At 42.9% G+C, this 27,415-nt stretch overlaps 2 protein-coding genes across 13 annotated transcripts in view; one reads left to right on the top strand and one right to left on the bottom strand.

Moving 5' to 3' along the window:
- dlg3 (discs, large homolog 3 (Drosophila)) overlaps positions 1-15,028 on the top strand; it is an 88,683-nt gene extending 73,655 nt beyond the window's left edge. For 4 of the 10 annotated variants that reach the window (XM_075481638.1, XM_075481636.1, XM_075481639.1 and 1 more), the window contains 10 exons: positions 5,398-5,512; positions 7,110-7,286; positions 7,375-7,450; positions 8,037-8,136; positions 9,622-9,663; positions 9,822-9,872; positions 9,957-10,315; positions 10,572-10,681; positions 10,768-10,859; positions 11,661-15,028. In XM_075481638.1, the coding sequence (XP_075337753.1) occupies positions 5,398-5,512; positions 7,110-7,286; positions 7,375-7,450; positions 8,037-8,136; positions 9,622-9,663; positions 9,822-9,872; positions 9,957-10,315; positions 10,572-10,681; positions 10,768-10,859; positions 11,661-11,767 (1,229 nt within the window). In that variant the 3' untranslated portion in view covers positions 11,768-15,028. Of the gene's footprint in view, positions 1-5,397; positions 5,513-7,109; positions 7,287-7,374; positions 7,451-8,036; positions 8,137-8,797; positions 8,844-9,621; positions 9,664-9,821; positions 9,873-9,956; positions 10,316-10,571; positions 10,682-10,767; positions 10,860-11,660 lie in introns of all 10 variants that reach the window. The other 6 variants (XM_075481643.1, XM_075481644.1, XM_075481640.1 and 3 more) reach the window with 4 other exon arrangements.
- Positions 15,029-15,152: 124 nt separating this feature from the next.
- tex11 (testis expressed 11) lies at positions 15,153-25,127 on the bottom strand. Of its 3 annotated transcripts, XM_075481648.1 has the most exons (25): positions 25,039-25,127; positions 24,828-24,947; positions 24,519-24,599; positions 24,314-24,399; positions 24,181-24,236; positions 24,002-24,114; positions 23,833-23,914; positions 23,417-23,495; positions 23,126-23,277; positions 22,908-22,993; positions 21,695-21,832; positions 21,417-21,519; positions 21,163-21,287; positions 20,589-20,674; positions 19,952-20,005; positions 19,831-19,871; positions 19,675-19,752; positions 19,503-19,573; positions 17,550-17,663; positions 17,265-17,337; positions 16,999-17,148; positions 16,772-16,880; positions 16,533-16,653; positions 15,772-15,939; positions 15,153-15,448 (listed from the first exon to the last, which is right to left on the bottom strand). In XM_075481648.1, exons 1-25 carry the CDS (start codon positions 25,117-25,119, stop codon positions 15,377-15,379), a joined length of 2,439 nt encoding a protein of 812 aa, XP_075337763.1. In that variant the 5' UTR covers positions 25,120-25,127; the 3' UTR covers positions 15,153-15,376. The 3 variants fall into 3 exon arrangements, with proteins under 3 accessions (XP_075337763.1, XP_075337762.1, XP_075337761.1); XM_075481647.1 differs by lacking the exons at positions 23,833-23,914; positions 24,002-24,114; positions 24,519-24,599; positions 24,828-24,947; positions 25,039-25,127 and having other exon boundaries at positions 24,179-24,236; positions 24,314-24,329; XM_075481646.1 differs by lacking the exons at positions 23,833-23,914; positions 24,002-24,114; positions 24,314-24,399; ... (1 more) ...; positions 24,828-24,947; positions 25,039-25,127 and having other exon boundaries at positions 24,179-24,247.
- Positions 25,128-27,415: the final 2,288 nt, after the last annotated feature.

Raw genomic sequence — 27,415 nt, 5'->3', positions numbered from 1 at the left:
CTCTTGTTATCTCGCGGTTTAAAGCCCACAAACACTTAGACCGGCTGAAACAGCGCCGTGTGGCAACCTAAGCAGCAGGGCTCATTCACTTACGGTTCTTATGTAACCAGGGTTTATGGGTGTGTGTGGGGGGGGCACAGAGGTGTGGTCACGCAGGTGTGTGTCGGCTCGTGGTTTGACCCCACGGGTGAGCTGTGAGCTCGCCTCTTTGCGTTGGTGGTGCATTTGTGCGCCGCTGTCTTACCTGAGTCACCAACCTCAGGTCATTATTTCACGCTGACTGAAGCAGACTTCATGTGCTGCTCAGCTTCTTTGAGTTTATTCAACAAAATGGCTCCACTGCTCTGGCTGTGCTGTGTACATTCTCATCTCTTTGGTCTCAGACTCTCTTTGTGTGTTCATCCAAGCATGTTGCCGTAACACTGTAATGTCAGTGGAGAGGATATTGTGAGCGATTTATATCTTGGCTGAGTTCTCAGGTTGGACTATGACAGGAATGCGAGGGGCATAAGTTGTAGCATGCTCTCCCTCCATTCCACTTTCTCTTTCAATAAAACACAACCCAGGCCTCAGATGTCCAATAATGCACCAAGGACCATGGAATTGATGTGGAGCGGGTTCTAAGAATCGGGATCAGGTTAAGCTGTAGACAAACACGGGCTGAGATAAAAGCTGACAGCAGTGCAATATGAGTTTTCCTCCTGTCTCTGAATGCAGATATAAATCGCCATAACTGGGAGTTTGTGTCGTCTCGCATGCCAGATCGTTCATGCAGAATCTTGAATAATGATGTGGTCAGTTGAAGGGAACCTTTGTTTTCTGTAGCAAATCCTGCTTTCAGCTCTGTGCCCCCTTTTGTTACCCAGTGAAGGACACTTATCTGTGTACAGTCCTTAACCACTCTGCACCAACGAGCCCAACTGCTGGTAAATGATTGACTTCCTGAATCCCCTCCGGTGACCTGAGATCCGTCTCCAGCCAACCTGCTGGCATCCTAAAGCTGTGTGTGACAAGTTGCTCATTTGAGTTTGGAGCAAGAGGAACCCCCAGTGAGCTGTACAAGGACCAGTCAGTCAGGGGAGGAAATGGAGGATGAGTGTTAGTTTATGCCAGGCAAAGTGCCTGGGGAGTTTTCTCAGGGGCAGGGGCCCGGGCATTCATGGGCCTCTGATCGAAGGCCAGCTCCGAACGCTTTAGGAAGCCACAGCAGAGCACACGGGCTGCAGCAGGATTCCCAGCAGCTTCCTGGAGCATCACCAGGTCTTTAACTCTCCTTCAGGAGTTGAAGTGAGGGCCACTGCCTTGCCCAACCCTCGACCAGGGTAATTACACTTAAGTCTTTCCATGTAGGAAATGGGAGGAGGGGTATGAAGGAAATGTTGCACTCATTAAACTCGCACCAGTGTTCATCTGGATTCTACATGCGCCTTCTGCACTGCACTTCAATATCGGAGAGGGGGGTGTTTGTATTCACTGCCTCGACTCTCCCCGAGAACATAACACACTCTCATATTACAAGCACATGCCCGCTGTGTTGCATAACTGGATCAAAAGAGAAGCCACCGTCCCCCAAAATAAAAAAGCTGTACAACTAATGAGGACACGCAGTGGGAGTGAGATACAGAATAGACCCAGTTTCTATTAGCTGTCTTTTCTTCCTGTGGGTCACTCCTAAAAATACAGGCTCGCTCTGGAGTATTAATTGATTTAAGGAGCCGCGACGTAACTATAGTAATTGTAAACTCCACAGTCACTTGTGTGGGACCGATGGCCATCGAGAGAATGTCAGTCAGCTTTGCGTACGTGAGTGTTTTGTGTTGTCGTCGTTCTTGAATAAGATGTGTTGTCAGGAAGACTCTCAGCCTGCTTCTTCTGTTGGTGTTTGATGTCAGAAACCCCGGCCAGTTTCATGAGTCGTGGTGCTGCGTCCAAACGGTTTTAATCCTTTCAGTTTTTGTTTGGTCGTTTGTGAAATGACGGCAGGCCAAGCGAGAGTGATTTTAAGTTACTGTGTTTTTATTTGAGTTCATCCATTTGTGGTCGATTACCAAATGAGCTTGTGTCCTAAAACCAATGTGTCGATGTTACAGTGGGAGCTGAAGATGTTGTGGTTTGTCGGCGCTTTAATTAACTCTGTTGTGGTTTGTTTTCTATATTCTTCCAATCATTGGGAAAGCCCACCTCCTCTGGTCCGTTTGGACCTTTAGGTTGTTTTTGTGCGAGTCGTCTGCCTGCTCTGGAACATAAGTGTTGGTATTCGGTTAGTTTTAGCTGAGGAACAATATTTTTCCGGAGTTATGAAGTCTCGTCGTGCCTCGTTTCATGCATTAAACTTCCTCACCTGTATCACCACACAAAGGGAAGCAAGCGTAATGGCATCCTCCTCTGATGGGCTTTAATTTTAACTTGTTTGGTACCAAAGTATCAATATTTTGGGGCTCTTGTGCAAGGGACCCGCACGGCTCTGATGTCTTCTGTAAGTCACTGCACCCTCTGAGCTCTCCAAACGCTCACAGATGGCATATGGAGCCAAACTCCCACAAAGATATGTTGTTTTAAGAAAACCACCAGTTTTTTTTTTTTTTTTTTTTTTTTTTTTACCACTCTTGGTGCGTGTGCAACTCTGGGTTAGCCACAGCAGTACCACCCATCACTTACTGTTTTTTTTTTCATGTTTTAATCAGTGTGATGTCTAATATGTTGGTGTAAAAATGGATTTAAGGTCCTCTTCATAGTGCAGCATTGCTAGCTCGTTGAGATTAGTTAAAAGTAAAAAATAAAAAGACTCTGCTGTGTTCCCTCTCATCACCAGCGTGTGCAAAAAGAGCATTTAGGCCCTGTGCATCGAAAAATAAGACAATCTATCAACGTTTAAATGAAAGCGTCTGAAAGAGCTGATTCATGTCGACATTGAGGCACCCCGAAGGACGACAGACTTGCAAACAGCTGAAAATTTGACATGGCTGTTAAATAGTAGCTGCTTCCCAACAGCATTTATGTTGGCACTTTACACTTTGCCTCTTTCGTGACTCACAGCGCTGACGTTGTGATGACGACAAACACGGTGAAAACAAACTATGTATTTAAGCTCCATCACCTCAGGTGTGGAAATGCAGAAGCATCCTTGAACTTTCTTTGACATTGGAACCGGGCTTTGGCGAGATTTGATGACGTGGCGTGTTCGAAGTGGCAGCCGTTAATGATTCTACCCTGACTTTGAAAAGCACCGACAGTTGACTGCTTTCCGTTCAGAGGCCTTGCTTTAGAGGTTTTCCACATCCAGTGTGGGGTGTTTGTTCAAGAAAAGGCAGACATTTCTTCAACTGATGTGTCCTGCTCTCGCTAAAACAACCCAGGTGGCACAGAAAAAACACACAAGATGAACTTTGCCTCCTTAAGGTTCCAGCAGCTTTTTAGTGAAAACAAGAGAGATCTGAGGTTTGGATGTTACGGTTTGTTTAATAAGGTGTGTGCTGGTTTTTGATCAGTTTCAGACAGTTTCAAATCTCTTGTTTGCTTTACTGTGGATGCACATGTTTAATGTTTGAAGAGGGACAAACGCTCAATACAGGGCTTATATTTCAGCACACACAGTGTGTCATATTGTCTTTGTCCTGTTGTGAGGTAGTCCGCCACCAATGTACGGGTGTGTAATGGCGAAACACTCCTTTCCTTCCCGTGTAACAGGTGCATATCTGATCTTACTGTTTCATATAGTCCCATCGCTGTTTTCCAGCTGAGTTATGATGGGCTGTATGTGGGGGAAATCACGCAGCAGAGTCGTCTGTAGCCTGATGTCATCATTATCTATAAGGAGTGGCAGCAGTTTTATGGATATCGCATGATTCCCACTCCAACTTCCCACAGAGACTTAAAACTAATTGTAGTTCAGTGCTCTTTCTGCTTCTCCTGAATGTCAACTGTATTTAGATGAGTCATTTGGACGTCAGGAATGTGAACGAGCGACGCACCACCTGTGCGACTGATAGCACTGGTCCTGTCTCACTGGCACAGCTCTCAGGTTGGTGGTATAATGAATCGGTGCATTAAGACTTTCTGCGTTTCGCTACTCTTTGTCTTCTCCCGCAGCCCCTCCTCAGCCAGGCTGCTGCTTCTCGTGCTCCTTTCTTTTGTCTCTCTTGGGCCTGAAAGCCAAGTAGACCGGTCTGAATGGCTGTTTCCGCATATGTTGACCCTGTTCAAGGAGTGCTACGTCGTTGCTCATGGTTACAGCCAGTCAAGCGGCGTCTGGTTACCTCACCTTGCAGCGTCACTCTATTGTATTGTTAACCCTTTGAGCAGGGCGGGGAGCTGTTGCCAGGTTCGGGTCGGATCTGTGTGGGCTTTGAATACCCTGTAGGTTTCAGCAGGGAGTGCGTTAGTTTGTTTTTGCACCTGCTCACACTGTTCCAGGAGCTCGGGCTAATGTCATATAAGTCATCTGGGTAGACATAAGGTGTTTGTTTTTTCAGGGCTGGACTTTGATCTCGTGTTGTTCACATTGCAGGAAGTGTTGCTAGCTTTTGAAGATTAAACAGTAACGTAGGATTCTGACATGGCAGTCGATTATGAACAGGTAAAACAGGATGCGTTCTCTTGCACTTTTTTTATATTTCTGTGGTCAGCATGGTGGATATATTGTCATCACAGCAGTATTGTATGCTAATTATGTAATTGTCTTATGCAGATAAATCCCTGAGCTCAGAAGCTGTGCTACAGGAAAGATGGTAACAACGTTTAGATTCGCATTTCTATATTTTTGCAGCCCCGTTGCATCCTTTGGGTACCTTAGCCTACTTGTTTTTCTAGCTGCATCTGTCGGTCTGTTTATCTAAGCGTGCAGTGCGGTGGCCTCGCTTGTTCCAGCAGCCTGGGCACAGAGCACGCTGTGCTCAGCAGGCTAATGAGAGCATTCTTAATGAGGAGGTGCAGGTGGATTCATACATCATCCTGTGCTGCTGAGCTGCAACTGGATTTACACACCTATGACAAATGGTCATGCATTTGAATTTGTTGGAGGCCTTCCTTTTTTTAAACCACACTAAAGAGCCCATGTTGAACTTAATTAATCTGTATAATTAATTACCTGACATGAGAAATTACTGGATGTGTAAGGCAGATCTGTGATAAACCATCTGTTCCTGGGGTCATTAATCAGCTTAAGGATTCGCTCAACCTTCCCTCTCTGTTCACTGTAGCTCACCGCAGCGCTAACCGGACTCGGATCTTCAATAATATTCCAGTGAAACGAGAGAGCGGAGTGTAATACTCGCTGTTCTTTTTTATTTATTTATACAAACTGGTCAATACGACCATACCCGGAGGGGTGGTGTACATGCTCGAGGACTTGTTTTTGCTGTGACTTTGACATTATTTTGTTGTTTTTTTCTGTCTCAGAGTACAGCCGCTTTGAGTCCAAGATCCACGACCTGAGGGAGCAGATGATGAACAGCAGCATGAGCTCAGGATCGGGTTCCCTGCGCACCAGTGAGAAACGCTCCCTCTATGTCAGGTACACTGACCACACACACACACACACACACTGATACGTGGAGCTGCATTCACTACAGAAAACTTGATGTGGGAGGAATGAAAACTGGATGCACATTGTTTTGAAATGTAGTCACACGTGGTACAAGATCATATGATGAAATGTACTATTTCATGCTCAGCTTACATTTGAGTTATGGCGTTGGGTTGAGTACATTTACGATCATCTAAAAGCTGATGGACAGGCGTTCCCTGTTGTTGTTTTGATGACATTGCCTTTACTTTATTTAATGTAGGTTGACAGGGGGGGTTGTTGATGCGACCCGTGTTATGACACTCTGGGCCATTTGCCAAACAGGATGGAGGCTCATTTAGGAATTAAAACAGGTGGCATCCCTCTGCTCACACACATGCTGCGAGTCGCAAAGGACACGCTCGTGTCAAGGTGAAAGGGCGGTGTCGTCCAAGTGCTTCACTATATTTCTGCTGAAGCTCTAACGCGCTTCACCTCAGCTTTAATAGCTACAGTACTAAACTGATTTAGTTCAGAAGCAATGTTTCCAAAGTATATAGGTGTTATCTCATTGGAGGCCCACTATAGTCAGCGGAATGCTGACCAGCCTGACTCATTGCTCTTATTGTATAATATACACTGAGTCCCATGAGCTCAGCCTGCTCCTGTGCAGGTGACTAAGACCACAGTTATGTTGGAAAAAGCTGTCTAGTTTGTAGACTGAAGTGGGAGATGCCATATCCTCCCAGCTAAGCCTCAGGAATGTGGAGGCGTTCAGCTCGTACGGTGCCTTTAAAAAAAAAAAAAAAAAAACTCCTGTATTCACGCTCTCAGCAACATAAGAATATGTAGGTGCTGTACATTTGCAGGGAATTTGATTATGGCCTGTCAGCCAGTGTTGATAGTGAACTTGTCTCTCTGGTGATGACACAATCTGGATAGCACCGTGATGGTTTCACCATTAGCTTGTTTTGCCAGTTTCAGTTTCAGGAGTGTGTCAGCTTAAATCTTAAAGCGGAACGGTTGTATAAACGCAGCCCGTCCGTTCACTGGACTGGTTTGGGATCTGTAGATTCAGGCTTGTGGGTCAAGAAAAGTGGAAACTTGTAAAGCAGGTATTAATGCCTTGAGAAAAAGCTGTTGGTAGGTATACTCGTCCAACAAGACGGTGACGCACTCAGCCAGACAATAAACAGAACATGTTTGTAGTGGAAAGTATGCAGGAGCACCTGATGGAAATGTCAAATGGAAAATTATGAATGGCATTTTTTGTTTGTTTGTTTTAAGGCACTTTTTCCCCTCTTGTTTCTGTGGTTATATATAAACAAGTAATTCAGTTTCAACTGTCAACTAGTCTTAATGTACATCACAAAACCTTAAATTATTGTGTGATTTCAATGTATTTTCAACATTACAGCTCACACAGAAGCCCTGTAATATAATAGGAAGAAATAAAAACACTAATTACGTGATGATGGATATTTATAAGCTCCCCTGACATCTTTGGGCATGTGGTCCAGTACTTTGATTGTGGTGTGCAGGGACTTTATACAGAGAAATTCAACATAAAAGAAAAGGAGAGTAACCAAAGCCTTTGTTTTTGTAGAGCTCTGTTTGACTACGATCGAACGAGGGACAGCTGCTTGCCCAGCCAAGGCCTGAGTTTCTCTTATGGGGATATCCTTCATGTCATAAATGCTTCTGATGACGAGTGGTGGCAGGCGAGGCTTGTCACACCTCACGGAGAAAGCGAGCAGATTGGGGTCATTCCGAGCAAAAAAAGGTAGCGTCTTCCTCCCTGTCCATCGATGTTCGAACGCCAGGCGACACTTAAGCGATGGCTTCCAAAAGATGTCTTTTTCTTTTTGCAGAGTGGAAAAGAAGGAGCGGGCCAGATTAAAAACGGTCAAGTTCCACGCGAGGACAGGCATGATTGAGTCCAACAGGGTAAGTGTAGAGGCCCAGCTGCTCTCTGCCCTGGTGCCTGAGCGGCTGTCCTCAGAGCTGCTGCTGGGCTCCCTGGGAGATGGCCTACTTCCCCCTCAGTGTGGGAAAGGGACCAGCACCTGCTCACTGAGGCGAGCACTCGTGTTACTGTATAGTTTACACAGAAGCTCCGTAGAGATGAGAGGTCTCTGTAACCTCTGCAGCTCATGCACTCGGTGAAATTAAGAAATGTGCAATTGCAACACGTCTGCTGGTTTGTCGGAGACTAATCTGTCAGATTGAATTTGCAGAAGTTTAAATCGGCTGTAATGTTGTGTCTGTATTATCCAAGGAGATTAAATTTGTTGAAATGGTGATGTTTAAATTTGGTCAACAGATGCCCGTTTCCTTCACATTGATGTGCCTGTCATTTTCACCCATTACCTGCTTCTTGTTCTCATTATTTGACGAGTATTGTTTGTTTACATATCATTTTTTTTTCTTTTATTGCATGCTTGTTGAGTACCTTCATTGAAACCCAGTCTGTTTTTTGTTTTTGCCCTCTCATTGCCCCTCCCCCCTCTCTCACCCACGCATCAACAAGCAGCCAGTAAAAGTAAAGCGCAAAAAAAGCTTCAACCTCTCACGCAAGTTCCCGTTTTACAAGAGCAAGGAGAATATTGTGCAGGAGTTGGTGGAGTCTGAACGTGAGTACCAGCTGTGTGATCGAGGGGGGGTGCTGTTTTTTTTTTTTTTTTTTTTTTTTTGTCCTTTCCCCTTCGTGCTTCAGTTTCCGTCTCTCAACTCTCATCTTTCCGCTCACCTCCAGGGATGGTTTGTGTGATGGCACCGTTCTCATCCCTTTTCTGACTGTCCCAGAGAGATGCCCCACATGCAGGAGCCAGCACCACGAGGCAGGGCATGTGGGGTTCCTCTCTGGTGCAACTGCATCTGTCTGTGGGCTCCAGAGGAGTGTCCAGCTGTGTGTGCTACCAGCTGTGTGTGCTAGTTGTTGGCTGCATTAACACACAGGCCTTCTACTGCTGCGATGCTAGCCCTTGTTTAAGTCTTGATCAATTCTCTAGTCAGTCACTTTGCCACAACAGGGCGAATCTCATGAACTGGACTTTAACACTTAACAGGTCAAAATCCCGTTTTAATGGGATTGGGTTTGTAATTGAAAGGCAGTGGCTTACTATGAACAAAGTGGAGCTCAGGCTTAATGAGCAGGACGGCACCGTGTGTCAGCGGGCCTGGTGAGCACCACACCGCACTCCTCTCCTTCTCTGCCCCGACTCTCACTAACCTCTTCTTCTTCCTGTCTGCTTTCTTCTCTTGGTTTCTGCTCTCACCTGTCGGGACACCTAGGACTTCCCAGGGTTAAGCGATGACTTTTATGGATCAAAGAGTTTGAGTAAGTGTGTGGTTGTACTGTGTCAAGCAGCTGTCCCCAGAGAAAATGCTTTGTCACTGCAGGCCCAGCTGGGAATGCAAAAACCACACACATTTAGTGACACACACACACACAAAACTTATGTGTGTGCTCACGCACACCTCCTCAGATTCACAGTACATACAAAAGATGCATTCCCGGGGGAGGGGGAGTCAGGGTGACACTTATTCCGAATCTCTCCTGGGGTCTTTATGAGACATATTTAGCAGATTTTTGTCATTTAAGGTCGCACAGAGGTACGATACTTCTGTCACCAGAGCAGAGTGTCGCTCTGTGTGGTTGGAAACAGTTCCCCTGAGTCAGCCAGCTCCTGCCCCCCTCCTGTGGTCTGTGTAACGCCTGTATGTTTTCTTTGTCTTTTCCCTGATATGAGATCTGCTGCCACAGGCGCAGATCTAGCAATAGGAAACATTGGCCTGGGAATTGTGGGTCATTTGGGATATTGTCACAGGAAACACTTAATTTCCTATTGCTGGCACCTAAAACCACTTCCCTAATATTGCAAGAGCTTGGCTGCCGCACCAAACAAGACTTCTGCTTTCTTTATTCCCTTTTTTTTTTTGGATTGCCTAGTTTTTGAAGAACAGGGTGTTTTTTGTTTTTCTTTTTGTTTTAGTTTTGCTTTGCTTTGTTTTCCTGATTGTTTAAGCAGGTGAATAATAATTTTCACCCATGGGAAGAGCATTTATTTGAATGTAGCTCTGGTTGATCTAAAATTCACACTATTTTGCTTTTGCAGAATGCCTGACATCCAACACAAGTGACAGTGAAAGTAGTTCGAGTGAGTCGCCTAAATTTCTCATGTTCTTTCTGGTGGTTTCACACTGCCTGGATATATGAACATCTCAGCTGATGTTCTTGCATTTATTGAAAAATTGATAGCTTTTCTCTTTACAGAATGCGAAATGTCTCATTTTTGTTTTTTTTGTTTTCTCACAGAGGGTCAGGAGGACACAATCCTTTCCTATGAGCCAGTCATTCGACAGGAGAGTGAGTGGAATAATGTCTCTACATCTGATTGAATTCTGCGCTTTCTTTCTCCGATGTATTCTCACCTCCTCGTTCTGTCTCCAGTTCACTACACAAGGCCTGTGATCATTTTGGGCCCAATGAAGGACCGAGTAAATGATGACCTCATCTCCGAGTTTCCCCACAAGTTTGGCTCCTGTGTACCCCGTGAGTCAACACTCAACACCACTTCATGTCACACTACACATAACAGCGGCGACAAAAATAAACTTGTTCCATTTGCCTCTGCAGATACAACCCGACCAAGGCGAGAGAACGAGATGGACGGCCAGGACTACCACTTTGTGGGCTCAAGAGAGCAAATGGAGAAAGACATTCAGGATAATAAATTCATTGAGGCCGGCCAGTTTAATGAGAACCTCTATGGGACGAGCATCTTATCTGTCAGAACTGTGGCAGAGAGGGTAGGCGCTTCATCTCGCGTTTCTCTGTAGGATTTGTTTACCAGAGTGGTAACCTGACCCCAAGTTATGTTGGGTAACCTGCGAATCATAAAGCAGACTCTTTTTAAAAATATATATATATAAATGTTCTTCCATCATTCACCCACCCCCCCAAAATAAACCTTTTAACAGCATCGCCGCTGTCCCTGAAGAATATGTGTAACAGAAATGTCAGCGTTGAAGTATTTCTAACAAAGCACGATCTGCCTGCCTGCAGGGGAAACACTGCATTCTGGATGTGTCTGGGAATGCCATAAAACGACTGCAGCAAGCACAACTTTATCCGATCGCCATCTTTATAAAACCAAAATCCATTGAAGCTCTAATGTAAGTAGGAGTCCTTACAGATGTTGGAATAAAGACGTCATCGGGTTGAAGTGTGTTGAAGTAACTTTCCCCGCTGTCTTTTTCAGGGAAATGAATAAGAGGCAGACGTACGAACAGGCCAATAAAGTCTTTGACAAGGCGGTAAAGCTGGAGCAAGACTTCGGAGAGTATTTCACAGGTCGGTCTCACTGCTGTTTGCTTTGGTCGCTGATAAATACTTACAGCTCTGACTTGGGTATTTAAAGTGATCCGTCATTACTTTTCTCACTTTATTGTTGTAATGAACTGTCAGATAATGTGAGGAATCTTCTGTCATTGTGACATCTTTGAATTGTTTAAGAAGAAAACAGACTTTCAGTTCTGTAAATATCACCATAAATGACACATGACCAGACGCAGCTGATTAATAGAAGAGTTTCAGCTCCAGTGGGCTGTTTTTTTTGTTTGTTTGTTTGTTTTTTAAAGTTGTCAGACTTTAGGTGTGCACGTGTAATTTTAGCTCAGTGTGAGTGTTGCACCATGATTGTGAAAACCAGATGTTATTTGAGTTTAAGACAACTTGCAATGTTATTTCAAATTCAGTTAAAAACTTATCGCCATAAGCCAAAATGGACAGATATTTACCATTTATTAAAAAAAACAACTTGAAAGTAAGGTGCTGATGGCGCGGAGACTAAAATCTGTCCACAGCACCGTCAGCTGCTAATATTGTGTCATCTGCACCCGAAACAAAACCAATTGAGGAAGGGGAAACGCTGAGCTCTAAATAAGTTAATGCTTGATTCTTAATGTCTTCTTTTGTCTGAACAACACTGAAATATGTCAAATTGTTACATTCACTAAGTAAATATTTGTCTTTTTGTCTCGAACGAGTACGGTAACTTGCACTATCAGCAAGTTTCACGTTAATTTCACCGTCTGTTGCCGACTCCACTTGTGATGCATCCAATCAAAGCTGTGCCTCTGTGTTGTTCCCCAGCTATCGTACAGGGTGACTCGCTAGAGGAGATCTACAACAAAATCAAGCTAATCATCGAGGAGCAGTCTGGACCCTACATCTGGATCCCCTCCTCAGAGAAGCTCTGAGCTCCCGGCCGTCTTCTCTCCGGCACAGAGCTCCCCTCCTGCCTCCCAGAGACCCCACCCACGCCCACATAGCCCCCCCCCCCCCCCCCCCCCCCCCCAACTCTCCCTCACCTCCTTTTTGCAGATATGTTTCATATCAAGTTTTAGTGTCATCATTATGTTACTCTAAATGAAAAAGAAGTCTTATCACCATTACTGTGACTGTGCACACCCCTGCATGAGTTTCTCAACAAATCCATTCAAGACTGGAAATGCCATTCCACGGGAATTTGTCAAGTGAAAACAAAAAGGAAAAGGAATAAAATCCTTTTGGTGATCGGGGGACTGCCTGAAGATCAGAATGTTGTGCAGAGATCAGAAGAGGAGTTGGGATTCAAAGAGAAGTTGCAGGGGAACAGAGACTAATCATACCAAGCTGAAACACTTTGTAAATGTTCATCAAATCACATTTTAAAAGACACGAGAAGACGAGAAGTTTGAAGACGAATTAATATTTTGTTGTTTTTTGGTTTCTTTTTGTTTCTTTTTTTTTTTCCTTCCTAAAGACTGGATAAAATGGAGCCCTGCTGATGGTACTGTTCAAGAAGTCATCTCTCTTGTTTATACTGACTGAGGAAATTAGTGGAGGAGCCTAAAAAAAAAACTGGTGATCTATTTATCACAAACCAGCTCGCTGTTTGGTCGTCTGCCGGTCGTCTGCGCTGCAGCCTACGAAGACGCCTCGAGAGGCGGATCGAGAGGAAGAAATGCGTCGCGAATCTCAACGTTTATATTATGAAATCACAAGATAAATGATAAAATCCTACTGAGATTTTACTACATATTATACATTTTACACTTCACCAGAATTGTCAATTTGGAGGGCTGTTAGATTATTATCATTATTATTTTCTTTCTTGTGGGATTCTTTTTTTCTTTTTCTTTTGCTTGTGGTTTTTAGCTGCTCTGTAAAGGTTGAGGGTAGAGAAGTGTAACCGGGCTCTCTGCAAAACACCAAACTGCCTTACATCAAATACAAATTCTGTTTTGTGACTACCTGTTGTCTGTGAGGGAGGCTGCACACAATTGACGGAAAAACAAACAAAAAAAGAGGAAACGATCTCATCTTTTCGTACTTTTGTGTCCTCCAATTGTCAGGAGGTCTGACATTGAGTGCAATAGATTTAAAACAACCTTTTTTAAGCTGTTGGCACCTTTTTCTCTTCCTTGTTTTTTCAGCCATTTTCTTCTTCCCTGTGCAATTTAAAAAAATAAAAAATAAAATAAATGGATCAAATTTGGCCACTGGATTACAATTTGGACAGCCAAAGCCTCCTAACTCATGTTGAGCAGCAGACCACCCTATTACACTCTCTGCCTTCCCAGAGGATTCTCTTCTGATTGGTCACATGGTACTGTCCTATCTGCTGCCATTGTGGCGGCTTTAAAACGGGTAGAACAAGACAATAATTGTATTGGATGTTCTAACAATTAAGAGTCAGTATAATCTGTTTTGGATTCCCCCCCTCCCCCCCTGTTCCCCTACCAAATACAACACTAAAGTTGGGTTTGAGTAAACTTTTACGCTTTGTGTATCTATAAACATATGGATTTTTAATGACTCTGTCGTTAGCAGGTGCTGAACCACTGTGTTGAGCTCTTGGTGTGTCTGGGGTGAGCTAGACCAGCTCAGGAATCTTAACATACTGATACCATTTCCCCTGTGACTCAAAAGGCCACGTCTGGCAATGACACCGAGTTCATGGTAGAAAAAATGTGAAAAACCAAGTATTCAAGGAGGGCACTGACGGTTAGTTTGAGGTGTGTTCAACAAGACGGTTGCGTCGTCTTTTTCGTGGGGCTGGGAGTTTGTTTGAGTCCATTGGTTAGGGAACGTTTTTTTATTTACTTTATTTTTTTTTGCTGTGTGGCATCGCCAGGATTGAAACGACCTGCTCCACTGCTCCCTGCAGATCCTGCCACTGTGTGTGAATGTGTGCATGTTGGAGCGCTCGTCTGGAGAAGAGTGCTGTGGCCCAAGATCTCATGACCGTTTTCACTCTTTGGCATTTTGAAGAGTGCAAAGGGAGTTAAATATATTCATATGTGTGTGTATATATACACATATAAATATATATATATATACACATTTTGGTTTTTCCTAAGAGAGACGGACCCAACAAGAAATGTTAACCCAGACCTCTGGGTCCCCTGCTCTCTCCCACCCACAGAGCAAACCTGTACCTGCAGGCATTTTCTGAACAGGTGTGCCCACCTGCCAGGCACCACTGCTAAACCAGCTGTCATTACCTGTGTCAAAACCAGAGTTCAGGGAATAACCGAAGGGAACAGAGCCATTTATAAACTGCTTGCAGACTGTTTCAAAAGGGTGTGGTAGCTGTACAATGTAAATAAGCCCCCAGCAGATCCCCCTCACCTGTGCTTCATGCATGTGTGAATCAAACTGGGACAAACATGTTTTATAGACCACAAATGTCAGGTAAGTCAAGTTTGAGCTACTATTGAGATATAATTTCCATACAAATGTGCTGTATTGTTGGTATTTTACTTCAAATGCCTATTGGAACACTTAACTAGTCAGTTGGGAATTCAGTTCCCTCAAGTAGGGCCTGTCTACATGTGATTTCTTGTGGAACGTGTCTGGGTGTATAGATTTAAAAAATATATATATATTGTAAAATAAAGTGATGCAGGCAGAAACCTACACGATATCACAGAAACCGGGAGCATTGATCAATACATCATTAGAAGTTTAGAATTGGTCCTCTCTGGTGTTTAGTTGAAATACAGCTGACTGTTAACAATGTGTGTGGTATTCATACCTCAGTCAGCCATGTCAAAGCCCAAAGAACTTGATTTAATTTTACTCTTTCCATTGAGGTCGCGGTAACGAGATGGAACCTGAATGCCTCTGTGTGTGTATAACTGATGAGGGTCGTTCTGATGAGAGCAATGATGACGTATATGCTTTTATTTTTTTTTTGGGGGGGGGATCAGGGTTCTTGTTTGTACTTTTGGGTGATGATATGTTTATGTTATAGCACATCTGTGCAGTAAGTGCTTGCAAACATGAACCCTTTGATTGTACAGTAGTTTCCTTCCTGTCACTGCAGGTGGTACAGCCTATCGGGACACTTGGCCTCATGGTCTTCCCTGTCCTAGTCATGAGGGAACGCAGTCCTGCTACTTTTGTTTGGGTTTTAATTTGGGACTTGACAAGAGTTTATTTGTTTGAAAATAAAATATGTGACTCAGTTATGATTTCGATGTGCTTGTCATTCTGATTTAAGTGGCTCTAAGTATAGTTAAGTTACTGAAATAATGCACATTTTTAAAAGAGATTATTTGTTGATCTTTTAATCACAAGTACATGGAGGGGGGAGGGGGGGGGGGGTTTGAAGCAAACATCAACCAAAACAGATGTGGTCGTCTTCCAGGAGGGCTCGGTTATGTTATTTTAAAGCGACATATCAAACTGGACTATGTGCACTATGAACACTTCTTTGTTAACGTGAAGAATTTCCTACAACAAACTGATGGAGCTGATTGAGTTCGAGTTCACCCTCAGAGAAAACAGAATATTCTGCTAACATCAGCTGACCTGCTCGTCTATTCCTCCATGACGTTATTTCTCTTTACTTTGTCCAATCTGTCCAGGATTTCACTGTAGAGACCCGACATCTGTGGGCACACAAACAACCGTAAGACTTAACAGCTTTAAGACTGCTATTGGCACCATGAAACTGTTTTTCTCTCGGTACCAGTTTTGTTTATCTTTGGCAAAGGACAAGTTCTACCACTTTAAATGCTTCTGCAGTTGTTTATGGAGGAAAATCAACTGGCACTTTTCACTTTAAAGATACAAACGCTGCGTCTTGTGAGGGCGACATTTCAAGTTTGCACTGATGCTCTTTTCCCTTATTCTGCTCAAGTGTTTATGAGGAGCAGGATTCTTTTAGCTCACTCGTGCTTCATCCCTTCCTCTCCCTAAGAGGGTTCTCTACCTGTGTCTCGTAGCTCTCCCGCAGAGATCCCAGGTGGCGGATGAAGCTCATGGCATGACCACACCACTTCTCAGCTTTGGGGTATTGAGCCAAGCTGTACAGCAGTATCCCCGTGTTCCAAGCCTGAGTTAGCAGCCACAGGGTCTCCATCTCTGGGAAATCGTCCGGCTGCAGACGAGAGCAGGAAGACGTTCAAACGGCCGTTTCACAGACGCCACCTGGGTGGCTCACTTGAAAAAATTCAGGGTTTTTTTTTTTATGGGTCGAAGCAGCAAAAACCAAGCAAACTTTCATAAAATCTTGTTTCTTTTGCATTTTAACCTTCACTAATGTTGAAATTAGACCATGAATTTTCATGATTTCATTCATATTTCACACTTCAACATTGTCCCTTTACTTTGATCCAAGGAATTCAACAGCTTTCAAGTAATAACTCACTCTGAAAGGGGAAATATGCTCTGCTTCTAAAGCAGCATGATGTCTCAATAATTCCATGTCTCTTTCAGAGCTGCAGCTCACCGGCAGTGTTATGATTTGTACAGCACATTAACATTCAAATTGGCAGGAAGAGGCGGTGAATGGAAGCATCTGCTAATTGAAGTGCGGCTGAAAGCCCATTGATAAAGGGAAAAAAAAGATGCTTCTAGAGCAGCGGGCAAGCACGAAGTGGAGGAGAGGGGGTTAATTATATAGCAGGGAGCAGTTCTGTTGGAACAGGATGGGAGCTGAGGGATGTCAACGTATGGTTGGTGCTGACTCACTGCGGCTTCAATGATGGACAGGGCCTCCTCGTAGTAGTCCCACAGCTCCTCCAGGACACGGTCCTCCACCTCTGACACACCACTTGGGAGGGACAGCTTGATCAGACTGTGAACACACTTGCTGTGGGGAAAATGCAAAAAACATCCACACAATCAAAAACACTTTCATCCCATTCACCACCTTCTAGAAATGGATGGTTCATGAAATGTCGAGTGTGTTTCATGCAGTGTGGTGATGCCTGCAGTGGACCAGGTCAGCCTGCGGTTGCTTCCTATGCAGAGCCAGAGCAATTCTCAGGGCCTTCTTACACAGCTGAGGGAAGTGGGCTGGAGGCTCCATCGCCAAGGCTTTTGTTTAGGGAGAAATAAGACGTAAAACATACAGTTAATACAAGCAAGTATAACAAATAGTAAAAACAGATCTTTTCCAAACTGAGGTAAAAATCAACCCCGCTGTTTTCTTTACCTGCCATGGTTTCCAACATCTTGGTTTCAACATTTTCAAGCTCCAGAACCGACTCCATTATTGTCTCAACCTTCGGGTCATTGAGTTTGGCACGAGCTTCAAATTCATACAGCAGCAGCAGCGAGTCTGTTGGGTCCATTGGAAAGCTTCCTGTCAGTGAGAAAACATTCATCAGCTCAATTTTGACTGATGGAGGGCCAGAAAAATAGGCGTTTGCTCTCCCGGAATGTAACATTGCTGTTGGATAACGAAGCTTCTTCGTGTACCTGATGCTTTAAGGGTTTTCCAAACCTCCCAGCAGGTCTGAATGTGCTCCAGAGCCTGAGTGAGCTCCTCAGTCTGTGAACCAAACAGACACGCTTTATTTTACAAATATTCTGGATTTGCTGTCGCCATCTAGTGTTCGGTTCCGAGGGGATTAAAATAAAAACCTCCTACGCCTGCACTCATAATGTTGTTAGTCACCTCTCCTCTCCACTGGTCTTGGTAAATTTCCATCCATGTAGATGGAGAGTGTGTTAAATCTAGGAGATGGGGAGTGGGTGGCACACCTGAGCAGAGCGAGGAGACTTTCTGCAAAGCTCCAAAGAGGCAGCAGCAGCCATTAGCAGACAGGTCCTCTGGCCCATGAGCAGTGTGCGGTCAGGAGGGCACAGCTGGGAGAGCTGCGGGGTCATGCAGAAGAACATAAATACTTTATTGCAGTTTTGAAAGCTTTAAACCAGAGTTAAAGAGGAAGGCTGTGGCTTCTGATCCAAAGGTCTGTGGCTTTGGTGACAAGAAAAAAGTGGACAAGCTGTGAAAAGAAAGAAACACTTTTTGATCATCTGCGTTTTACGACTGCCAGGAAAATAAAGTCATTCATTCAAATTTCTCTGAAACAGCTACTTCCATTACACGGCCATCTTCAGACCAAAGAAGATAGAAACCTCAGCAAACTAAAGTTATATTTAGATGTTTGTTTTACTACTTTGTCTGTCATTTAATATAAAGTAAGATGATATATTATTAAAGAGGTAACAGGAAGAATAGTTGTCCTCATGTACACATCCAATTTCCAGAAAGGTTTTCTGAAATCAAATCGAAACTTTAATCTGTAATTTCATTTGTTTTTGTTTTTTAACTCCAAAGTGTCTGAGTCCACTTTTCAGCTGATTCTGATCAGAATCTGATGTCTGGTTCTAAGTATCTGAGACGAGAACAACCATCCAGAATCTGTGAAGGTGCGGAGGTGAATCGTGAAGGTGCCACTGATGTAGAGGTGTACATTGGACTTTTGGAGACGTATTTTCCCGGCAGGTAAGCATTTATTTCAGGGGAGGAGGACGATGTCAGACATTGTTCTGCACCACTTACCACAGCATGGCTCCACAGACACAGTGTGTGTGTGTGTGTGTGTGTGTGTGTGTGTGTGTGTGTGTGTGTGTAACTTGCCTGCCTGCAGGCCTGATCGGTCTCCTACTGAACATATACAGCACATTTTGAGGAAGAGCATCGAATAACAACAACAACCACAGAGTGTTAAGCTGCTGTTATCTTATATTCAGCAAGAATGGACACAGATTCCTCTTGAAAAATTTAAACGATCAGTATCTTCAGCTCAGAAAGAACAAAGTGTAGTAATGTAAAAATAAGAACAGTATGATAGACGTAACACTTTTTACTTTAATGTGTAACTGGGATTTATTGGTATTTTGTAAACAATGAAGTTGGTCAGTGAACACACTGAGAATAATTTCTTTTCAGTCGTGGCTGTTAAAGGTTAAAACAAATTTAAAAAGACAGATTTAAGATTTTGTTGCATTTCAGAAAAACCTTCGAACTCTTCTGGAAATGGGGTTTGAAAGTTCTCTACTTGTGGTTTCTGTGAGAGCTGCTCGAAGGCTGCTCAAAAGGGGTTTCTTCTTCTGCTTCTACTAATAATCTCCAACTCAGCAGCACTTTCATCCACGGTTTTTCCAAAGTTTTTCGCAGGGACTTTGCTCAAATATCATTCACCCCCCCGATTTATAAGACATTTCATTTCCAAAAATGTGGCAACATATTTTTCTTATCTAAGGAAGTTTAATTAGTTAAAAAAGAAACGTTGGGGGTGGTCGGTGGCGTAGTGGGTTGAGCGGCCGCCCCATGTACAGAGGCTACAGTCCTCACTGCAGCTGGCCCCGGTTCGACTCCCACACCGGGTGGCCCTGTGCTGCATGTCTTTCCCCTCTCTCTGACCCCTGCTTCCTGTCTCTCTCCAACTGTCCTCTCAATAAAGGCATAAAAAAGCCCAAAAAAAAGAAACGTTGAAGTTAGCTCACGTGAGCTCAGTCAGCATCACATGTAGAACAAGCAGCTTAAAGATGCAGCCGTCTGTATATTAATAAAGGTTTGGTCAGAAAGGGAGGTAACTATCATTGTCATAATATAGATTTTTTTATTTCTTTTATCCCTGTTCAGGTGTTCTTTATGTGCAGTAAATATTGATTAGTTGACCTGACAAAGCTCATGAGAGCACTTACCTGGTAGGAGAGCACAAAGAAATCCCTCATGCTGTCAGGGCTGCTCTCGCACTGCAGAGCTGAATTCCAAGCTTAAAGAAGACGCACAGGAGCCCACATTTAGAAACAATGAGGGTGCTGCACGGTGTTAGCTAATAGCAATCTATGTCAGACTGAATTTGCACACAAGTACCAATCTTTCTGAACCAGTGAGCTTCCTCTGTGCGTTCCTCGACAGTCATGTGAGACTGGTGTGAAACGGTCTTCAGAGCTGAAGAGATGATAAATGAAACCTCTGAAGGTTATGAGGCACAGCAGGACCTGTAGCTGAGACACTTGTTGTACTTACCCATTTTTAGATACGGCAGCAGGACATCCAGATTCACCGTGCTGTGTGGATTGAATGTATTCAATGTGAAATCTGCATCAGGTAAACTACATTATTATATGGTTGTTCCCTTTTGCCTCACCTCGTCTCATCAGTTGATGTTTCTATTGTGGACAGCAAAAGCCGAATCAAACACCTGTAAAAAAAAAAATATGAATGGGGAGCCTGGAGATGACCTCCTTTCTTTCACCTACTAACTGTATTTTACAGAGACACACTTTCTAAGAAGTGGGAAGGGGAAGTAGGTCAGTGGATCATAGAGGTGAAAGGAAAAATCAGCAACCTACCAACATTAAATATGACAATTTTATCTGTGAAATAATGTTCCAAAGTCTGCACTGAAATACTGAAAGCTGGTATGTGAATACCAAAGATAATATTTTTGTTCGACTCTTGGCTTTATAAGCAAACTTAGAGCTTTGTATAAAGGTTATTCCCACATTAGTCGATATCCAAAAGTCATGTGTATTCAGGTTAATGACTTAATTATAACTGCAAGAAGAGAACAACTATAAGAACTGAGTAAGTATCTGCTGTCAGTTAGTGGTGCCTCCATGTTTATTTACCATTTCTGTCATATATGAAAGGTTCTCTAATAATAAAATGATTTTTTTCACTTTCATATGCCATATCAGATGTAATTTCAATAAAACTGACATCCGTTGTTTGGCACTGTTTTGACATTGAACTCTTCAAGTCATATTCCAGTTTTCACAAACCTCAGACCAGTCAGAACCTGAGCTTCATCTTTGGAGTGTTCACACATAACCTCCAGTGCTTTCATGGCAGTTTCCTGCTGTCCGCTCTGTCACAGGGGAACAAATATCCTCATCATTACCACTAATATTCATCACAGTTACATAGTAAACCACAGGAGCTCTAATAACTGGCTGCTGCCCTGTATTTTTTAGCTAACAGTTGTTGTAATTATATGAAGCTGAACTTCAGCTTAGGTAGAAGACTGTAAAGCTTCACGTCTGATAGTTTTTTTTTTAAATTCAACTTTAAGGATCTTCTTAATAAAAGGTGCAACGTGCCTATTAATACTGCACAAGAGGCACCGACCAAATATGATCTAAGCGATGAGGATCTGATCCCTCATCACCTTCCCACTCCAAAACACTTTCAATTGTGTTAAACCGAGTGTCTGTACAAGCTGCAAGTAGCACTGATGAGGCGCTTTATCATCATAATAATACCATAAGACTGGGAAATGTGTTAATCATCCCATAAGACCTCATTTTTTACGCTTAGTGTCCCGAAACATGCAGTGAGGGATGTGAATAATTCTACCTCCAGAGCGATCTGAGCCGCCAGGCTGAGGAGAACGGAGGCCGCATTCTCAGAAAGCAGCAGTTTGTCCTCACTGGATACGGGACCCTTGGAAAGCAGTCCCATCACATTCAACGCCTCCGCAGCTAATGCCAATAAGCAGCAGCATCAACACAGAGAACATGCTGAAAAATGGATTAGCAATGACACTGCAACATTCGTACCATGCATGCCTTTGCTGTACATGAATCACACAGCTTATGTCTTGTATATACCTTTCTCCACGTTACTCCCAAGCACAGCGATCTTGTAAACACTGAACTGAGTGAAGATGCTCTCAGGATCGCATCTCTCTGCTTCTTTAATAGCTTCTTTAGCCTGAAAACAAAAGTTTTAATGCACATGCACACATAACTGTAAAAAACAATTAGTGGGACCATTTACGATTGAAACCTGTGAAACAGAGTAAGTACCAAGCAGATTATGACATGCACTTCCTCCTGCAGCCCTCTGGCCAGCAGATTTATTTCACTATTGGCTCAGTTTGTTTTACCTTTTCCAACTGCTTAAGATGCAGGAAGCAAGACGCTCTGTTCCTCTGCAGTCTGGCTAAGTTGGGTTCCGTTTGACCTGCCTTGAAGAAACTTAGGGAGTAGTTATACCACTGAAGAGCCTCAGAGTAGTTACAGGCCTGGAGAGAAGCATACACATAAAGTTGTTTTTTTTTTCCTTGTGGAAATTAAACTTTTGGACTCAAGCTATCCTAAACAACTATCAAGGAACAATCCAGAGATCAAAGACTTATGATTCTTTTTAACCTTTGTTAACCCAAAAGAATAATGATATCCCCATATATCTCCTTTACCAGCACAGTTAAAAGAACAGAACCGTGGCCGTATTCGTTCATATCAAACTCTTAAAATCACAGTGACATTTCAAGAAAAAACAACAAATCACTGTATTCCTATGATACCCTTAAATTCAGTGACAGAGCTCTCTAATTTGAGTTCTGTCTGCAGATCATCCCATGACCATGAGGCACAGCAGGAAATTGGAGGTGTAAAAATTTGCAGACGTGAAAGAATCTCCATCCATATAATTGAGTTTTCAGCCTACACAAAATGATAGTTTACGACGGTTAATTAGTGATTTTCCAGCCACAGTGGAACAATAAAGTTGTGCAACTATTGCATTATGCTGCCTTCGCCTGCAGTAAAACATGGAAGAAGTAATCACGGAGTATTAGTTAACTCAAATAAAATTAGTGATGAGTAATACGGTGAAGGAAGGGGTGATTAAAAAGGGATGTTTTCCATGCTGACACTTAAGATTTTACAAACTTACCTGAAAGCAAGAATTAGATCAAATGCACGTAGTGGTGTTAAATCTGCCCTGCAAAAATGGCCTGCTTTCATAAAACCACTAACATAACAAAGGCCGTCAGCTGTTTCCACTCTGACCTAACGTCTACAACCTCAAGTAACACAGCCAGCCAGAAGAATATGCCCAGAATTAACAAGGTGCTGTAAACGTTGGCCCCAATCTACGAGAGAGGGAAGAAAATCACCAAAAATTTGCCATTTTCGAAGGATCTACAACCTTACCTAGATCCCCCGCTCACCAGCTGTTGACAAAGACAATGTGGGGCCAAACCAATATGTATGAAGACAAAAAGGATTTAACTTCCCTGAGAGTAACTGAGATTACACGTGTACAGTATTTACAGTATAAAACATCTTGTGAACTGAGGATAAACAAAGGCTCACCTCAAAGTGTTTGGATGCTTGGTCCCACAGCATAACATGTAGACTTGTGAGTGCCTGTGGAGCCAGCTGTTTACCAGTGTAGTGGCCTGTGTGGGAGTAAGAAACTGTCATGCTAAAGCAGGGGCGCAGTTACAATTCATTACCTGCTATCTACAAAACCTATCGTTATCTTTATTCAAAAGAGATTCATTAAAGAACTGAGTGCAAAAGTAAAGTACCAGTGATGATATCCTCTATCTTCTGTTTGCCCAGCAGCTCTTTGCCTCTTTGCAGCAGCAGCTCGATGTGCAAGACAAGAGCAGTTCCCAAGTCAGGGGACGACTCAAAGTGCTGACACACCCGTTTCAAATACTCAAATGCCAGCGCTTCTCTAGAATAATAACAATATATATCATTCAGAGGGGGACAGTGTATACTGTATCTAAACCTTAATACAAAGAAAACATGTCAATGTGAGGGGTTTTTCAAGGACAAAAAGGGATCGCCAGCAAACACTTGAAGGTTTTTACCTGTCTTCAGACATGAGTAGTTGCACTGCACTTAGGCACACTTCAAGAGAAACCTGAGACTCCAGCATCTCTTTAAGTCCTGAAAACATATGCGTGTGATCTGCTTTTAAATTGCATTTCGAACTCAGCTGAAGTCATCCGTAGAGACAAATTAACACTTCCCAGGCTCGAAGGACGAGCTCTATCTTTTACTGCTGGAGCCGGAGCTGCTCTCAGGGAAAAGCTGACCTAAGTTGTACAAACTCTCAAGAGGAGTTACATCACTGAAAAGACTCGATAGTTTCACAGGATCAAAGTAGCAACACCTTATTATTTTTCAATCTATTTTTCAAGATTCTCAGGAAATGACACCCCGCTGCCGCTGACATTAATCAAATTCTGTATAAATAATTCATTAAGGTCTGGTGTTAACTAACCTCCTCTGATAAGATTGTCTGGGGCCCCGCATCTCAGGAGGATTCTGATCTTTAAGTACAGCCCAGATATGCTCACATACTCCTGCCAAATAACACACTGGCAATCAGGTTCAGAGCATGTTTGTGTTTATTCTATAAAAGAATATGAAAATTATACCTCATACCCTACCTTGTTAGCTAAAATGACAGCGTTTAGAGCTTTCTCCTGAAACCTCTGACAGTCCCACTCTATATAAACTGTGGCAAGGAGCCGCAAAACCTTGGCCTTTTTTGAGGGAAATTAAGAGTATGTAAAGATTATTACTTTAAATGCATTTACGGTTCATTCTGGACTCCATTGTCTTACCAGAACTTCAGATCCAGGGCCGTATTTCTCATTAGTTTTTCCAATGTCATAGCTTTGGCTGAAAAAAAAGGAGGTGCATTTCTCACTTCACTGTTTCCTTAACATTGTTTCCATAACATTAAACACCATATTTACCTCAACCAAAATACGCTGTCCTCAAAGTTCCTCAGATTGTACGTTTCTATACCAAAGTTGTAGCACATGAGGGAGAGGTATGCCGTCTGTATCGAGGGAGTACGCTCACTGTTAGCATCCCCCTCATTTTCAACGACAATATGTGCTGTGAATGTGATGAATCAATATGTGATGTTGTTAGAGAGATAACAGAGGGCTTTTTTACGTCTTTTGGTAGCCGCAGCAACATGTCTTTGCAACGCTGCATGTAGACCACAGCCTCTTGGTTATTGCCTTGAGTTATGGCCTGTAAAGAAGATCAGACTTGAAGTTTCTTCTAAATGTCAGCTAACAGTGTGATACAACCCTATCAGCTATTAAAGATTTCCCCATCTCATTGTTTCTCAGTTCACATTTTAGCTGTCTCACACTTCACACAGCAAGTCTGTCAGAACAGCACTTCCTGAGCTGCCAAATATCACAAGAACAAATATTCACATCGAAGGTGTCAAACATCACATGCGCCACAGCTCACCGATTCTGCCTGGCAAGACAGAATTCGAAGTAGGTCCTTCTCCACATCCGCCTTGGATGAAGTGATGTCAGCTGCTCCATCTACCCTGGACGTTAGCTGGCTGTAGAGGGTTTCCAGGCTCTGGAGATAAAGCATGTTGAATCATTTGTAAAGCCAACATATTTTCTGTTTGCTGTCTCTCAGTTTGTGTTTATTTTTTTTTCTTCTTCACCTTGACAGCAAGCCTTAGAAAAATATCTGCCATCTGGGGATTTTTGCAGTCCAGCCAGGTTCTCCCTGTTTTGCTGGCCATCTGTAAAGATTAGACACTGATAAACGGGCCTTGTCCTCCTGAAATGCTGAGCTCTCACAGAGGATGTAGGGGGTACGCCTTACCAGGATCTGCTTGCGGATGGCGCCCTCTGTTGGATTGTCAGGCTCACAGCAGTACAGCAGACTGGATGCAACATGACGCACTGAAAGCATGGTGAAAAATCTTTGAATATGATGTAATAGGACTGCAACTAACCCTGCTCTCATCCCCCACATTGTCACAATGTTTCAGACGGTGTGTCTGAGTATCATCTGTTAATTTGATTATCAATAAAACTATCACTGAAATATACAAACTGCAACCAGAGGGGTACCTTTGGCTTTTTGAATTTTACTAATAGCAGCACCCACGTTCTTCGTAACTGCCCAGTTCCACAGCTGGATGGCATTTTCCTCCAGCTTTAAGAGTGAGAAGAATACATGCAGCTTACAAATTATGACAAGTAATCATGATACTACCAGTCCTTAACTCAGAGATAAATAAGTTTCTAAATTATGATAGGCTGAATCAAATTAGCTGAACATAACAAGTGACAAAACACTGTAAAGCATCTGGTATAAATACTGTGATACACTGGACTGGTGTTTTCAGCTTAATCACATGTTTTGTCTCTGTCCCTATCAAATAAAATGCACATTTACAACTGTCTAATAAACAAGTAATCAATTGTTTTTTTCTAATTTACTTTCAGAGTACATCTCTGACTAGGTCTGTCAGCTATAGCCAGACCATCTCACATGCTTTTATCTACCTGAGGATCCAGTATTTTGGGAAAAGCCTCCAAGGCAGAGACTTCAGAGAAGAGTTTCTCGATCACCTCATCATAATCTGTTAACTGTTTCTGCATCAGAATCTCTATGAGACCTGTGTTACAGCAAGAGCAGATGAAAGCATATTTACAGGACACAAACAAGACAAGAGCAGAGAGATCTCCACAGAGATCTGTGTAGAAACGTGTAACACTGAGTCTGAGGAGGGATAGGATATACTGATGTCTGACAGGGTACTACACATGTGGCAGTGTTCTTTGGCCTTCTCCTCTGACAGCAACTCCGAAAGAAAGATCAGAGAACAGAGAAAAGTTTTAGCTTATCTGTAACCCATGGTTGCATTCAAAACTAGATTAATTATTGCCTGTCCATCCTTAGGCTAACGTGAATGTCGGGTGTATGAAATTCACACCGTCAGGCCAAAAAATAGCCATAAATACGAAGACTACTCAGTTGATTTTCTAGCTGCAAAGATTTACACTTTAGCAAGGAAGGAAGTTTGCCATCAGATCAAAATCTTATGTGTGAAGAATCATTTGAGCCCACAGGGTCAGTACGGCTATAAAAGCTGCAGATGCATTATTTGTCTGAGTGGACATCATCGCTGATCTGCGGTGACTTTAGCCAGATAGTCTCATTTATTGTCAACAAAACAAATGTTTTTCGTGTTTTTAAATATTTCATGTTAAAACTCTTTAGTGTTCAAAGAGAAACTTTGTAATCTCAATATTCCAGAGAGGTTACTTTGCTTTTCATGGTGCTTTTGTATCATCCTGCACAACTCTGCTGTCTCTCTTTTTCCCCTGTATAAACACACTTTAATATATGCCTGCTTCAAAGTATTCTCCACTGAACTTAAGTTGATTGTAAGTGCCTTTAATTCAACCAACAACACTTATCCAGGCTTCAGGAAAGTCTGGACAGGAATGGATTTCATTTTTAAATGTCATCAAGTCCGTAAAATGTAAACTCTAGTTAAGATAAAAACATTTCACATTTAATTGACTAAAAAGAGAATCAACTGGTTGATTAATGATTCAGCGCTTGCATCTCTTATGTCAGTCGCATAACCCCACCTTTAAAATGTCATGTAAACAGTCTTGAGATGAGGTCATTACAGGCGGACTTCAAAGGGTCAGGGGGTGTTAAGCTGTCTACGTTTTTCATCAAATATGTTTACAATGACTGACATCTGCTGAAATCAGCATGTGTGTTTTAGGTAACCTGTTATGTAGTCCCAAGCAAGAGGAACTTGGTAGTTAAGCCATTTCAGCTGAAGATCAAACTGTGTTACCCACATTATAATTGAGGTGCAGATGAGTAACACTCATCCAGGGGTTGCAAATATTTAACGCTCCTATATCCACTCTGACAAACCTGTGTCCCCTACTTGTGTATGTCTACAGACACCAAAGGATTACATGATATTACACATATTATATTTTAGTACGGACAAAAAAATGCACACTTCACACATGAGGCCTACATCGATCTTGGCAAGAAAA

This window comes from Odontesthes bonariensis, chromosome 13 (genome assembly GCF_027942865.1).
Source record: "Odontesthes bonariensis isolate fOdoBon6 chromosome 13, fOdoBon6.hap1, whole genome shotgun sequence".
NCBI classification, from domain to species: Eukaryota; Metazoa; Chordata; class Actinopteri; order Atheriniformes; family Atherinopsidae; genus Odontesthes; species Odontesthes bonariensis.
Note: the sequence above shows the minus strand (reverse complement) of the source record. Positions and strands in the feature narration are given on the sequence as shown.

Bases quoted from the DNA above. Each gene is read 5' to 3' on its own strand.
- tex11 (XM_075481648.1), bottom strand. From the start codon at position 25,119: ATGGCCAGCAAAACAGGGAGAACCTGGCTGGACTGCAAAAATCCCCAG. The intron at 19,872-19,951 runs GTGAGGCAAAAG...CAATCCACACAG, and splicing joins ACATCAACTGATGAGACGAG to CACGGTGAATCTGGATGTCC. The intron at 19,753-19,830 runs GTAAGTACAACA...TCATCTCTTCAG, and splicing joins GCTGCCGTATCTAAAAATGG to CTCTGAAGACCGTTTCACAC.